At 41.6% G+C, this 16,639-nt stretch overlaps 1 protein-coding gene across 4 annotated transcripts in view; it reads right to left on the bottom strand.

The window, feature by feature from the left end:
* Positions 1-16,304, bottom strand: part of LOC121297595 (small G protein signaling modulator 1-like) — a 38,253-nt gene extending 21,949 nt beyond the window's left edge. For 2 of the 4 annotated variants that reach the window (XM_041224011.1, XM_041224012.1), the window contains exons 1-3: positions 16,044-16,304; positions 15,841-15,884; positions 2,605-2,680 (exon numbers count right to left, since the gene is read on the bottom strand). In XM_041224011.1, the coding sequence (XP_041079945.1) occupies positions 2,605-2,680; positions 15,841-15,884; positions 16,044-16,062 (139 nt within the window). In that variant the 5' untranslated portion in view covers positions 16,063-16,304. The remainder of the gene's footprint in view (positions 1-2,604; positions 2,681-15,840; positions 15,885-16,043) is intronic. The other 2 variants (XM_041224010.1, XM_041224013.1) reach the window with 2 other exon arrangements.
* Between the last annotated feature and the right edge of the window lie 335 nt (positions 16,305-16,639).

Genomic DNA, 16,639 nt, shown 5'->3' with positions numbered 1-16,639 from the left:
ACCCCATTGTAAAAGTTTGCCACACTATTTTTGCTGCTAGTTATACTATGTATTTACCATAGTTTGCATGTTTATTACTATGCTTTACCATACCTCGCTACTCTTGTGCTTTGTGATGGTGATCCACTATGAAAGGCACTATGTAAAAATAAAGATTATTATTATTATTATTATTATTATTATTATTATTATTATTATTATTATTATTTATTATGCTTTAGCATGCTTTTACTATTTTACATTTTGCTATGCTTTTATTCTGGTGCACTTTTCTAAAAGGTGTTAGGAGTGAGGGGGGTGTACAGGCAGGGAGAACAGCAAGTAATTGGTGTTTGATCAGCTGGTGCTATTTTTAATAAGCCGTGAAAACACCTTGAGCAGAACAAATAAACCAGGCGCTGCGAGTGGAGTGGGAGCAGGAAATTACAGGCAGCAAGCGTCTGCCCACCAGAGCCCATGGATCCAGCAATTGGCAGCAGCGAGTCATCTGGAGTGTGAATATTGTGGGCAGGGGGAGTCGAGGCAAGACCCCCTCACCTAGAGTACAGCCTTAACCCCTCAGACTCTGTGTCCTTCGGATAGATAACAGCTACAATACTTTTGAAAAAAGACTTAGAAAGACGGTCAGTATTTTTAAATAAAAAAGTAAATGATTTTCTATACAGTGACACCTATTGGGTGGCTGTGTTTGAGGAATCACACACAGGGGCCACTTCAGAACCTACTGTGCTATTGGGGGAAATCACTGTGCTGTAATGGGGTGTCCAGCCGTTTGTAAAGGCTTGCCTTTCTAGACAGGCTCCCCTCTATTCCCAGAATGTATATAATATCAATATACGCTTTTTATTCTAAACGGCTAGAGTAGGAACCCTGAATTACCCCTGACACGAGGCTGTGTTAATATCAGTGCATGCTGATTTTGCCATTTCCATTTCTTTACTTCTACTGTGACCATCCAGAATTAAGATCAGCTTTAAAACCCTCCTGTGTTCCCGTATTAATTTCAAAGGCAATTTGAATTATTTAAAAAAGCACACACACACACACACACACACACACACACACGCGCGCACACGCACGCACATGCACACACACACGCACACACACGTACAAGCACACACACACAGGAGTTTTTAGCACCAGAACTTAAAAAATCCCAACGGAAGAATAAGGAGGCAACAGCATCTTAAAATACAATTAAGTACTACTACCTTAAATCAGAATATACCAATACCACCTTAAAGAGACTTCTGTATCAACATGTGAAACACTATGAACATGATAACATATATTGCATAAGGCTGTACAGTGTTTAATTATTTACACAAGAGAGTATAAATTATACATTATATATATATATATATATATATATATATATATATATATATATATATATATATATTATATATATATACATATATATATATATATACACACACACACACACACACACATATATATATATATATATATATATATATATATATATATATATATATATATATATAATCAAATGCAGTTTTAAAAATAATCTTGATTCTTTCTCACAGCTGGGAAGTCTTTTTTGAAAATGGGGGGGGGGGGGCCCGGGGGGCTTGTGTTTGCACTCAGCTTTAATATAATATTAGCAGTTGGGTAGCTGCAGCTTTCATAATTAACACATAACTTCCAAGGGTTTTCACTTCACAGGAAAAGGGTGACAAAACTGAAAACTTTTCCTCAGAGCACAAGCAGAACAATTATGTCCATCCGTCACTTGATAGAAATGGTAAGTATAAAATGTGCGAGAGATTTAAAACTAAATTGAACCACTGCAAATGGGCTTTACATTATTTATATTCTGTCTGTGGTTTGCAAGGCACATCAGCTTCAATGAGCTGTCATTTGGAACACTGTAGCTGATGAATCTCTGTAATAAATATAGTCTTGCTATAATGCAATTCAATATGCAACACAGTATAATGTCTTTTAAAAGTTTGCAAGAGCTATCTACAACCAATGTACACAAAACTATTGCCCATTAAACATCTCCTGTGGAAATCCAGCAGCTTTTGAGAAAGCTAAACAAGTGATACATTGCATAGGTTGAATTTAGGTTGATATGCGAGCCTAGAGTGCTTGGGGTCGCACAAGCAACACTATAAAATACCACTACTAGAGACCCGGGGCCATATTTTCAAAGCATTTACTCCAGTCTTAATTCACTGCTATTTTTTTAAAAGAGGTCAAACGCCTGTTCATTTTACAGCACTAGAACCAAACAACTACATTCTAGATGTCAAGTTCTCTTCAGTCCTCTCAAGGCATTTGTTCATCATTTTGTACCATCAACAGTATTTTGTCTTCAGAAAATAAGAGTGAATTAACGCTTTGAAAATATCATCCCTGGGTTCATATCTGCGTCTGGCCACATGTGAACAGAGTTTGGTTTCGTCAACTCAAAACGATTGACCAGTGACTGTATAAAACTAAACTGCTGCTCCTTCAGCCTGAGCAGATATAAACTAACTGCTGCTTCTTCACCCTGAGCAGATATAAACAATAGGACTGAAATATATGAGAACCCTTTCCAGGTTCCATAAAGGTTAGTTTCCTGTGACTCACCGCAGAATGAAACAATGTGGCTGCTGTCCTCGTGCACAAACTTCCGAGTCACTGCCTCCTCCATGATCTGCTTCACCTGGAAATGAAAACAGCACAGGCGCTGATCAGAGGTCTGACGCTTCATGTGTTTCTATATGTGTGTGAAATAAGACAAAGGCTCCTTCTGCAATGAGGTTATACCCCGAGGGGGTCTCCTGGAAAAGCTTGATAACCCCAGGTTTAATTCTCTTTAGAGAACATATCATTGCACCAAATGAATGCAATTTTCTGAAAACTGAAATGTATCTCGGTTAACGAGTTTCATCCAGAATTGTCAAAGCAATCGTTCTTATAATAGTGTTTCAGATGTATTTCTCCTACCAGTAATCACCCAACCTCCACTTCAGATCAGCTTCACCAGCGTAAATAATAATTCATTACGGTCACTGGGCTATGCAGCTTCGGTGACTCATTTCATAAAGTCAAGAGAAATACAAATGCATTTGTTTGTGTGGTTTTGCATGCTCATAACTAAAACTGGACTATATTTATTCTAAATGATTTATTCCAAGGTGGGATTTTTTTTTTTAATTCTCTACAGCATTTTAGAAGAGAAAAGGCCATGTCATCTCACAATGAAAATCAAAACTCGCTGGCATTTTGCAGATACAGTGCATAACACTGTTCAATGGACAGCTCCCCTGGGTGGTTATTTAACCAGACCATTAGCATGAATCTGCACACCTCAACCCTCTCGGTCTGAAACACACACTACCGTCAGACATTTTACAACCAGGAATAACGTACCTTCCAGCTGGACTGTCTCCTTCTCTGAATAAAAGGAAATAAAAAGCTCAAGTCTCACCTCACATTACAATTTGCTTCATTCAATTCGGTCGAAAACCTCAAGGCAGCTGATCTGAAAGCGTCTTCGAGAGAGTCAGGGTGATTCCAAGCTTGATATGTGAGGGCATATGAATAAGCTTGGAAAGGTCTAAAATTCCAGAACCTGTAATTTAATTTAAATTAAAATGCCCTTTCTGGTCTTAGAATAATTACAAAAAAACTCCAAACTTTTTTTGTAGGTTTCATTCCTTTTTCTAAATGTGCATCTCTATAATTATATATATATATATATATATATATATATATATATATATATATATGATTCTAATATTATATACGATATATATATATATATGCTAAGCACTACTAAGTTGCTTTACAGAAAGACTGCTCTATAATTAAATAGTTTCTGTGTATTGAAACATAAATAAAAATGGGTACAGATACAGATAACAGTATGTTAGATTCGTTTACTGGTCTGCAGTATTGATATCATCTTTCCATTAATACCAGAGCAGACTGAGGTTCCGAGTGGGGCTATCTTTCCAAGAGCTGTGTACAGCTCTGCAGTGTCGAAAAGTTAAATTGCAAAGCAGTGCAGCTCAATTATCACTGCACTGAAACGCTGCAAAACTGAAGCACTGTACCTTCTGGATAAACGAAAGGTGTTTAAAGATATGTTAATTACTGTCGACAGTAATTAGACTCATTCTGCCAGTAAGATTCTTTGAAGGAACACTTTGGCTCAATTAGCTGCGATTAAATGGACATTGTGAAATTAGCAAAGCTGTGCTTGCCCAGGTGTCCGCTGGTTTTAAAGCCAGCTCTGTTAGACCCCTCAATGTGCACCAAACTGCACAGACCTCCAAACGATGGACTGACAGTGCAGATGGCAGAAATGTAAGATGCAAAAAGTTGCCCTCTAGCCAGTTGACGTCAATGCCTTGCCTTGTGTCTGAATTTTTACAAAATAAAGAATGAAGTGCAACGTTTCTATGTCTTTGTGTTGGAAGCCTACTGTTGCCACTGCTTGCATTTAATGGCTTTTTTTTTTCTCTATAGTACCAGCGGACACTGTCAAATTGCAGCAGAGCTGCACAATAACTAAAAAGCAGCGGCAGGGTGGCATTTTATACACAGGGGCTGAAGCTGACTGATACATCCCCTACTGCCTTCCCTTCCACGAAATAACAGCAGCTATTTATAGTCTAATGAACACTTAACTCCTTGGGTACCATGCGGTCCTTCCTAATAACACTGCACAGCCAGGATTTGTGTTTGGTTCAGTTTCCACAAGGACAGGCATTCAACTACATTCGCACAGAAGGAGTGGTCTGTAAGGAATTGTATGTATGTACTATAATAGCTTTTTTTGTAACTATCTATCATTATAAACTTGAGAACCTTCCATACACAGAGCGATGGTGCGCATCAAGGCAGGAACGACAGTTTTTCGGCTCTAAATGATTACCCAGCATGGCTGTGACCTGTCTGCACCCAGACAGTGAATGCTCTGCGCTACATTCCATCTGCCATGCAGAAGTAGAATGACTCACAGGCCACGGGGAGTGTGGGTGAGTGTGTGTGTGTGTGTGTGTGTGTGTGTGCGCGTGTCTGTATGTGTGTCCACAGCTCCCAGTCTCCTAAATGGAATTGGGCTGGATGTTATAGCTGTGGAGATTAGTTTGAAGGATCTGAATGTCAGAGGTTCAATGTTTCATCAAAGCCCAGCGCCGAAGGCCTGCCTTGAAGGAGCTGGGCGTGGGGGGTGGGGGTGGGGGCTGTGAATCAACATTTGGAGTTGAAAAGCTCTCAAAGCAGAGAAGTAAACACTGAATAACAGTTTAAGATGGAGGTGGGTGGTGGGATGAGCACAGGCTCCCAGGGTAAACATAAGCTGCTTGGCAATTTATTTATTGTGTAATTTTTTTCTTTCCAGATGCAGTTCTATCAGGTGGCTTGTTTTTACAGCAATCCCACTCACTTGCAGAGTTCATTTGCGCCACTCGCTGTACAATATTCTGTATACAGATTAATTCAATGACTGCTAGAGACACCTTCCTAGATCTAAAAGCATCTTCACATTCTTAGTCTCATGTAATGTTCGTGACAGTGTGATTCTGGAAGGATAGTGGAAGGGTTAAAACTGAATGAATTGTTATATAACAGAGCTGAGCCGTAGGGCCTGTTCTTTGATGAGACTGCACCACAAATGATAGGGTAAATCATTGCTAAAGCTACAATATAAAACATTTATTCTACTTGCTGGCCCCCACTGGCAGGATTCGGATTTCCTTTAGTGATAATCTTATTTTTAACGGCCTATGTAAACGATAAAGCTGTGGGATGTGCTGCCATTATGGGTACAGAACCCTGAAGCGACAGGATATGGGCTTGTGATAACCACTCACCCACGGGCATTCATTTCATCCTGTACCGCGGTTAAGGAGTTTGCTTGGGAGCCACAGGCTGCACCCAGCCTCAGTCTGTTACCTACAGTATGTCACCTTCACAGATGGTTCGCTGTTTCCATGTTTGGTGCTAAATCAGTTCAGTTTGGTTACAGGTACAGTTGTATATACAAGCCACCCACTATGGATTTGCAGCAGAACTGATCCAACAGCTCCTCCGAGACCAACAACGTTTGCTTGCATTTCTTGGCTGTTTACCTTCGACAGCTGCCAGAGGTTTGTAAAATGATTTCTTTCTTCTGCTGGTAAAAAGAGAGAGATCCTGAACCAAGTGTGAATGAAAGAGACATTCGCTCGGCTTTCCGTGGAGCGGATCACTTCACTGAATACACCAACAGGAAAGCAAGGTGATGACTGTACCCAGATGATGACTTATGAGCCATCTGCTATAATAGAATAATGGAGATAATAAAATACGCAATTATGAATGTGCAATATATTCTCTGTCATGCAGACAGGTAATTATAACATGACCTCACATAGTTTATGTTTTTTCTCAGAATTTTCTAAAATGGAAGACAGCCAGCCTCCTGCACAATAGTAATTATCATCATACAAAAGGATCCAAATGTTAACTTTGGTACTGTGCTGCAAATTTAATTTCTAGCAGTCAGACTGGCACTGTTAGGATTTCTGTTTTTTTAGTACGCTGGGGTGAACCAGAAAAATAAATTAACAGGCTGGGACTGAATGCAGCAATTGGGTTTTTACTGTATTTTATTTGGTGCATTAGAAGATTTGCATTCAAGTCTCACTACTAAGGCAGGCAACACTGCATCCCAATCCTTTCGCTCCAACCAGTAGGCCACACTGCCTCACAGTCCCTTGGCTCTAAGCCCTAGGGGCTTCATTTACGATAGGGCACTAAACATTACGGTACACCATAATTGCAAGTAGTGCGCACGTTCCTGATTTCCATATTTACTGTAGCAAATTTATAGCACACGGTAGGCTCACTACTAAATGTGGTGAAAAATGTCATGGTCTTTTGTTACACGATTACACTATGTATTTACCACAGTTTTCCAGGATTTGCTATGTTTTATAATATGGTTTACTATATTCTCTGGGCTTTCCTTTGCTCTGCTTTAACGATGCTTTATTTACACACTTTGCTTCTGACTGAAAACCTCTTTCCCTTGATTAGTCAAGTGGGATGCCTCCGACAGCCCGCTAGGCTGGGTCCTATGATCTACGTTGCTGGCAGCAAAAAAAAAAAAACCCAAAAAACAAAAACAAATGGGAACAGGGCTCTTAAAACATCTCTTTGACTCTTCATTTACTGTATGAGCTTGGGGCTGTAAGGATTATGTCCTTGTTAGAGGAACGGTACGGAGTAATCAAGAACCCCAACTGTGATGTCATCGTCCCATGAAGTGATGCTTAGAATTCTCATTTCAACAGGAACGGACGCCTTGCTCACTAACGAGAACCCGTGGGCCAAAGCAGAGGAAAGCTGTTTTAACAATGAATTTACTGGAGAATTAACCCTGCACTGCTGGTGCCAAAATAACAGAGCAGGTACCCCAGTAATTAAGGGCTAGAGTAACAAACTTGAAATGAGGGAAAACAAGCTTTTAGGTTATAATAACATTATCATTTTTACCTTATATGTATATATTGTAGCTGTCAACCAGTCTATTTCTTTGAGAGTGAAATACAAGACCTGACTGGGCAGTTAACCAAGAAACCAAACTCTCAGCCTAGTTAATTCTGTTTACAAGCTGAATACAGTGCTCCGCCAATCCCTAGTCTGAATTCGACCAGCTGAGTCGATTCATTGTAATGAGTAGGCTGTAGAGACACCAATTACTAAAGAAATATATATATGTCTGAGTTGTCACACTGCAGGTTTTTCCAAGCACATCACATCACATCATTATGTCGCACTAAAAAAAAAAAATATTAAAACCATTTGGTGGGTGAGATTGCTTATAGTCACCGAGACAGGTTTTATTGCCATTGGTTCTCCATGTCATGTCAAGCTGTTCACACTTTCTGTACCTGCTACCCCAGGATCTCTACAGCCATGAAAATTCAATCCCATGATCAGCATTACTGCAGCAAAGCAAGCGAGGGCCTGTGAGATGTGTGGAAGTGTTCTCGAAGAGACTGCTCCCCTTTAAAACCACTCTCATTGTGCTTTGCAGAGTGGGGATGCTTTCATATTGTGGCAGTACCAGTGGGACCCCACTGGTGCTAAAAACTGTGTTTAAAAACAATCAAAACGTATCTGATTCATCAAAACAGGCCGGAAAAGTGCACTGATCAGGGCTTGGGATTTTTCCTACACCATGCCTCAAGCCTGTCCTAGACCAGCGGTGAACAATGTGGGTCCTGGAGGGGCTATTTCACTGGAGGTTAAATTGGGTCAACAATTTATAAAACATGGCTGGAAGGGTTAACCTCGCCCTCCCCTACCCTAGAGAGGTCTCCAAGCCCATCCGACCCCTCTCAAAGTAACTCGATCTTGCAAAGCTTACCCGTTCTCCTCCCACTGGCATTACCAGACTTGACAATTGATCAACCTGTGAACAACAAGCTGAATGTTCTCACACTGTGGGGGGGGGGGGGGGGGGGGGGGGGGGGGGGGGTTGTGTAAGAACTAAGCATCAGAAGTGACTGTGAGCGGAGGAGTGTGATTAATTGCTGGTTGTCACAGTCCTATAATCAGGCCTGTCATCGTTAACTAAATAATAACACAGCCTGCATTGATCATCTCACTGCTTCAAAAGGACAGGCTGAGAAAGTTTGGTAACAATTTTGAATTATTTGAAACCACCATGCTTGCAGCACAAGCTGCAGGAACACACACAGTCCGTAAAAAAAAACAAAAAACAGAGGTTAATAATGTTATATAATCTGGTGGTAGTGGTTATGGAAGGCTTTCTAAAATACATGTTACTGTCTGCAGCTCGGCACCCTTCACGAACAATCAGACTCCACTTGCAGTAAGGGCTGAAGATGCCTGCAGACCAGCAAACCAAACCTAGCCCTCTGCTCAGCAAAGATACATGCATCTAACAAAATCAGCACTCTGCATGCTCTGGAGCAGACGAGATGTGCAGCCGTCTAGTTTTGATGCACAAACATAGGAATTGTGCATAGGTATGCATCATATATAATATAACATATAGAAGAACACAATTAAATACAGAAGAATCTCTCCAGCCCTCGTTAGGGTTGCAGGTCAGCAGAACTCAATCTCATCAAGCTGAGCTGATGGCGGAAGTTCCCTGTAAGCGAGGGTCGTGAGATCCAGATTTTAACCTCCGAATGCAGAAAAAAATATAATCTAGGCTGAACATAAAGCCTGTTCGTATAGCATACTGGTAAGAAAAGTTGAGCAAATTCACTTATAAACAGCAACAATACAAAAACAAGATTCATACAGGTGATATGTGACTTTTGTGCAGATTGGACTGTAGATTACAGACTGCAGTAGGATCTGGATTGACATTGGCAGGTTTCATGGTGCAGGTACTGATTCGGCTGCAGTTTCCAAAGCAGCCCTGCTCCTACAGTGCATGAGGGAAATCAATTTCTACAGGGTAGCCACTAAGCAAGCATACACACTCCTTTCCAAACAGACGCTTTGCTACTTTATCAATTGCACAATAAAGACCATGCACAAAATGTGCATGTTATCTTGATTTGCATTGAAAAAAAGGTTGTCTTGTATCCTAGGTAAAAATCCTATTCAAAGAAACAGCAATTATAACACCCGGCCACTGTGGCAGTGGTATTGTCCATTAATAGCTCAAATTGCTGTAATGCAATGAGTGATATTTGGTTCGTTTGTACCAGCAGTTTAAACACACTGCTAAGCTTGCACTGCAAATTCAATGCATGGCAATGAAAGCCCTTGTGCAGAGCCCATTAATCTGCTTTAAAGTTAAATTGCGAGCTGTCACTGAATACAGAAATGTAAATTGCACATATTCTAGCACTGCTTGGAAATCCATGTCTGAGATTACAGAATCCCAATGTAACAGTCGTGCTGATTAACCCCCTAGCAGTAAACAGACGGCTTTTAAAAATACATTATAATACATACAGAGATCCAGGCTAAAATTAAAGTATGCTATTTAAATTTTTTAATTATAACTAAGGTTGTTTCAATTTTCTACAGGTAATGTCTGATTAAAAAAACCAAGAGAGTTTGTGTAATGGGTCTTGAAACAGAATGGCAATGTACCAAGGCTCACACATATTACATGCATATCATTGCTTTATACAGCTCTGTTCGTATACTTACTGTGAGTTACAAATGTATGCATACTTTACTGTGCTCAAGCAAGTTTCACATGCTGTACAATGCGTGCATAATTCAGGCTGCATTCAAACTGGGTTGAGTGCAAATCAAACAATCAATTTGCTTTCTGTTTACACTTACCTAGAAGCAAAATGTACTGTTTGTTTAGGTATGAAATGGAGTTTGGGTTTTTTTTTGTGGTTAATTTCCGTGTTGTTTCAGGTCTGAGTTAATTTGTGTTCACATTGAGTCTCCCATCGTTCACATTGAAGTTTAGCAAGTGAACCAAACTCATTTGCCAAACCAACCTTGACCTCCTCTTCAGGTTGTCTCAGTTCACTCTGTTTGCCAAGTGAACTTTGAACCGACCCCCCTGATAAACTCAGTGTGAACATAGATTTCCAAGTATAGATTTCCATGCACAGATATATTAAATATATGCATAAACCACAAGAATACACATGTTTAACACACCTAAACCTAAAAGAAACACACAAATGCACGTGTACAATATGAGTTCACAAACATTTACCCAGCCTCTACACTGCACTAATGCCCATTATATTTCTCAGGTCAAGCTTCTAACCCTTTGTGGAGACTTTAAGTGTATCCCGCAGGGGCCACTTTTACTCTTTAGGAGGGCCTGACCCCTGTCTGGATATGTGGTTTGAGTTATTGCTTGAAATCTGATACGACAAAGGAACAAACAAGCTTAAAGAAGCATATTAAAAATGTAAATCAGAAGCCAAGCATGCTCCTGCTGTAACTGGTGTTACATATTGACCATATCAATTTCCTGTCCCTTTATCGCTGTGTCCTTCTACCTGTGCAAATACAGATGTGAAAGCAGCCCAGCCTAGAGGAAGCACACAGTTACAGAAGAGAACTCACACGAGTAGCAAGAGAACAGAGTGGGGCAGCCTGTCCAAGCCTCATGAAAGTTTAATCAACTGCATTGAAACCACAGTGAATTCATTCAAGAAACTGCAGCGTCAAGTTAACAGATGCTTCTCAAGGATACACTGCAAGGGGTTAAGGGCAGTTTAACTACCCTTTATGCAGTCTAACAACTGCAGTTAAAATGGTGTACTGTCTGTAGATATCTTAAATTGTACTTTATATCTTATGAGGTCAAACTGTTCTTTAGTCATGGCTGACTAACCACTAGCCCACACTGCCTCCCAGTTCCTCAGTTCTAACCACTAGCCCACACTGCCTCCCAGTTCCTCAGTTCAAACCACTAGCCCACACTGCCTCCCAGTTCCTCAGTTCTAACCACCAGCCCACACTGCCTCCCAGTTCCTCAGCTCTAACCACTAGACCACACTGCCTCCCAGTCCCTCAGTTCTAACCACTAGCCCACACTGCCTCCCAGTTCCTCAGTTCTAACCACTAGCCCACACTGCCTCCCAGTTCCTCAGTTCTAACCACTAGCCCACACTGCCTCCCAGTTCCTCAGTTCTAACCACTAGCCCACACTGCCTCCCAGTTCCTCAGCTCTAACCACTAGACCACACTGCCTCCCAGTCTAACCTCAGTTCTAACCACTAGCCCACACTGCCTCCCAGTTCCTCAGTTCTAACCACCAGCCCACACTGCCTCCCAGTTCCTCAGTTCTAACCACTAGCCCACACTGCCTCCCAGTTCCTCAGTTCTAACCACTAGCCCACACTGCCTCCCAGTTCCTCAGCTCTAACCACTAGACCACACTGCCTCCCAGTCCCTCAGCTCTAACCACTAGCCCACACTGCCTCCCAGTTCCTCAGTTCTAACCACTAGCCCACACTGCCTCCCAGTTCCTCAGTTCTAACCACTAGCCCACACTGCCTCCCAGTTCCTCAGTTCTAACCACTAGCCCACACTGCCTCCCAGTTCCTCAGTTCTAACCACTAGCCCACACTGCCTCCCAGTTCCTCAGTTCTAACCAATAGCCCACACTGCCTCCCAGTCCCTCAGTTCTAACCAATAACCTACACTGCCTCCCAGTTCCAGTCATTAAACCACAGGACCAGTTATACAGAGAGTATGCTTGCTTGTGTTCACAGGATAAAAGGCTAAGAGAAGGTTAATATCTCAATAGAAATCACCATCACACCAAAATGAGGCCCCATAACATGCAATTTATGTTTAATAAGAAAACTATTGTCTCAAAAATAAGCTTTGGCATTCCTGACCACACAGACACTAATCTCATCACCATTCTGCCAGGCAGCGTGCTGAAACCTCTCATTCCTGACCACACAGACACTAATCTCATCACCATTCTGCCAGGCAGCGTGCTGAAACCTCACATTTCTGACCAAACAGACACTAATCTCATCACCATTCTGCCAGGCAGCGTGCTGAAACCTCTCATTCCTGACCACACAGACACTAATCTCATCACCATTCTGCCAGGCAGCGTGCTGAAACCTCTCATTCCTGACCACACAGACACTAATCTCATCACCATTCTGCCAGGCAGCGTGCTGAAACCTCTCATTCCTGACCACACAGACACTAATCTCATCACCATTCTGCCAGGCAGCGTGCTGAAACCTCTCATTCCTGACCACACAGACACTAATCTCATCACCATTCTGCCAGGCAGCGTGCTGAAACCTCTCATTCCTGACCACACAGACACTAATCTCATCACCATTCTGCCAGGCAGCGTGCTGAAACCTCACATTCCTGACCACACAGACACTAATCTCATCACCATTCTGCCAGGCAGCGTGCTGAAACCTCACATTCCTGACCAAACAGACACTAATCTCATCACCATTCTGCCAGGCAGCGTGCTGAAACCTCTCATTCCTGACCACACAGACACTAATCTCATCACCATTCTGCCAGGCAGCGTGCTGAAACCTCTCATTCCTGACCACACAGACACTAATCTCATCACCATTCTGCCAGGCAGCGTGCTGAAACCTCTCATTCCTGACCACACAGACACTAATCTCATCACCATTCTGCCAGGCAGCGTGCTGAAACCTCTCATTCCTGACCACACAGACACTAATCTCATCACCATTCTGCCAGGCAGCGTGCTGAAACCTCTCATTCCTGACCACACAGACACTAATCTCATCACCATTCTGCCAGGCAGCGTGCTGAAACCTCGGGATCCAGCTACAGTATCAATCCCAACAGGATTACTTAGCGACAGGGACAGCACTCTTCAGCACTGGAAAATGAGTCTAGGAGTTCACACTGGATTTACATCACAAACTGCAGTGCACCAGGTAATCAGGTCTATTCTACGAATCTGAACAGTGTCCCTCTAAATGCCAACGCTTAATAAAACTGGGTCTTTTGTGCACCAAGGTTATAAAAATCAAACATCTAACAGCACGTTTCTCTCTCAAGACCCACCTGTTCTCTCTTGCTTTCCATGCTCTTTAAGCCTGATATCTGCTATTAGCTGCTGTGTTGCTGCTACTATTTCATGTATTATGCACTATCCACTGTATTTCATGTATTATGCTACTATCATGTATTATGCATTTCTCTGTATTTAAAAGTATTCTGGATTTGTGATGATGGTCCACTATAAAATGTGCTATATAAAATAAATTAATTGATTGATTGATTGATTATTCAGGTGTGTAAAAATTATTAAAACATCATGGAGGGTCCTCTCTTAACGATCTCATGGATGCCGTTATTTGGATCCGTCGGTGTTTGGATTGTTTGGATACACCCCGATGTGTTAAACACTGCAGACCACACTTCCAATCAGACCCTTCTGATGAGAGATAATACAGGAGCCTAGCCAAAACACTAGGGTCTGTAAGCTATAGAACCAATTAGAACAGCAGGACCATTCCTATTGATTCTCCAAGGTGTGGATGCTGAGGCTGAGACCCCCTCTCAGCCATTTCTTCCTATCTCTACTGTTAATGATCACTTCACTTCCTCTGTCCAAAGATTTATTGACCAATTAGTTACAAGAGAGGACAAACTATAAACTATACCATAAATGTGGGTCCCCTGTATAACAATGCAGTAAGGTGATACTACATTACATATCCCACTATGCAGATCACAATACATGTGGTAGTTCCCATAGGCTATTTTGCATAATGCAGAATAAGAAAATATGATCCTTAAATCACAGCCCGTTAAAATGTCAGGATTGATAATACACAAAAGTGAGATTGATATATAATTCAAGGATGCAGATTCTGCTCCCTGTCTCTGAGATGAGAGGCAGTTAAAAGCTCTAAAAACACGAATGCAGACGAGCCCAGCTCTCTTGCACGGTGGTTAACAACCGTGCCAAATTAGCGCTGGGAACTGCCTATTTAAAATGAAGTTCTTACATGGAAGCGGATTTCTTCCCTCAGTCACTGCTGCAGATTATCCCCCGCACGCTGCCAGACTGCATCCCTAACCGATTGCTACTGCTGCTTTAATTGGCACATTGATATTAAGACCGCCAATAGCAACAGTTCATTGATGCTTATCCATAAACTTTAACAGCATCATTTAAAAGTCCCTTACATGGCTTGTCAATGTTGAGTTACTACAGGCTGCCAAACTCATTTGAATAAACCTCTGAACAGCTCTCTTGTATTTTACAGCACAACTGGGCTAGAAAAGACAATGTACAGTACTGAAAAAGTCATTCAAAAATCCAGACACCCCTCCCCCCCGTGACAGAGGGTTTCTGTGGAGAGAAGGGTTCAAGTGTGGATGAAGCCTCAGCTACATATCTAGCTTTAGATGTAGAAACTAACAGGACAGGCTAGGAAGGAGGCTAAAATGAGCAGGCAGGAAGAATGTATTACATGTTTGAGTATCATAGCGATGTGATTGTGGACATTGCAGCTTTAGCTGGTTAAGGATGGTTTATACTACCACAGAACCCCAACCCCCGCCCCTCCATTCCCACTCCCATTCCCATCCCCATCCCATAGACAGTACAATAACTTACATATTGGAATATCAAAATGATCTCGTTTCACAGACAGAAGGAGACTAGCTGCAGAGTGCATGCTTTCCCCCTTTAAAACAGATTTTTTAAATAATGTAATCATAATTCTGCGAGATTCAGAGCCCTGTCTAAAATTGTGATGTCGTTGGAATTTAATATCTACAGACGTGATTTGAAATAAAAATTACTGTTATTGTTATTATTATTATTATTATTATTATTATGTTATAATGCTATGTCAACCCGATTTATTTGCAGGCATATTTTTTTCAGTGCGGGTTATCGATTCTCTGGATTATTAATGATCATTACTTGTTTAAGAAATGTGGGATTGCAATCTAATTTAAATGGATAATTCTTATGTGAGTGTTCAGCAGACTATTGCAGTCTACCTAGATATATTTCACATTTTCTGCCTAACCATGTCATGCAGACGTGCATCAATTTCCCTAGAGGAAAAAAAAAAACCAAAACACATCAACAAATATCTGGCACACCTGCTAAACATGCGCTGTTATTGTTCCCTATCCATATAATCATTCACAAATAACCACTGTCCTGGATAATAACACACAAATGCGAGTCTCTGCTAACCTCCTCGACTACCATCTGTTCTTTCACAGCGTAGGGGTTCAAAACACGATGCAAACACCGTGCATATACTATATCTGTCTGAATGAAACGTTTGCGATGCCTCTGTTTCTAAATGAAACTGTTTTTGTTTTTTGTTTTTTTTGCAAAGACAAGAATAGGGGACCCACCTCTTTTTTGACAGTGCGTAGCAGTTTCTGACGCGTCTCAGCCTCTTAAAAAAAAAAAAAAAATAGCATTAGTTTGCATGACACCGATTTCTAGTATGTGCAATACAATATACAAAATAACACATTATTGTTTTTCACTGCAAAATGACAGGTGGGTTAACTGATGCAGCGGAAGCTGTTGCTGTTATGCAGCTATCCCCTACCTGCCATAGCTGTTGCCATGGTTTCAGTAGGGCAATGAAGGCTCTCAGCTGTTCTGCGAGGTTCGAGCTGCAGATCGTCTCTGAAAACTCGACGCAACTGCAGCGGCGATTTCAGTAGACCGAAGCAAGCAGGCAGGCAGGCAGGCAGGCAGGCAAGCAAGCAAGCAAGCGCGCTTATCAACCCCCCCGACGTCAAAGCACGGCTGCTGTCCGTAAGCACGCCAATCGAGGGATGAGTGTTTAGGGGCGGGCCTGTTATTGTGATAAGACATACACTCGTTTCCACCTTTTAACGGAATACATCAGAATTGCAGATTTATGACAAAAAAAAAAAAACGTCGAATTGCATAAGGGTGATCGTGATGTGATGTATTGCGATCTATATTCTGATTGACAGAAATGCTTGTCAAACCTGTTTGCAAAACAAAAGCAGCTCATCCTCGGTCCCTCCTCCCACCGGCGGTGCTGCAGCGCACCCCCAGTTTGTTTTTTCTAAAAGATGTTTGCAGGAGGAAGCGGTTTGATATGATAACGAGCCTCAAGATGAAATAATATTGAATGACCTCAACAGTATGCCATGCCATGCCAAAAAAAAA

Source organism: Polyodon spathula, chromosome 22 (assembly GCF_017654505.1).
Source record: "Polyodon spathula isolate WHYD16114869_AA chromosome 22, ASM1765450v1, whole genome shotgun sequence".
Taxonomy (NCBI): Eukaryota; Metazoa; Chordata; class Actinopteri; order Acipenseriformes; family Polyodontidae; genus Polyodon; species Polyodon spathula.
The sequence above is the reverse complement of the archived record's forward strand: the minus strand, read 5'-3'. Positions and strand labels throughout refer to the sequence as shown.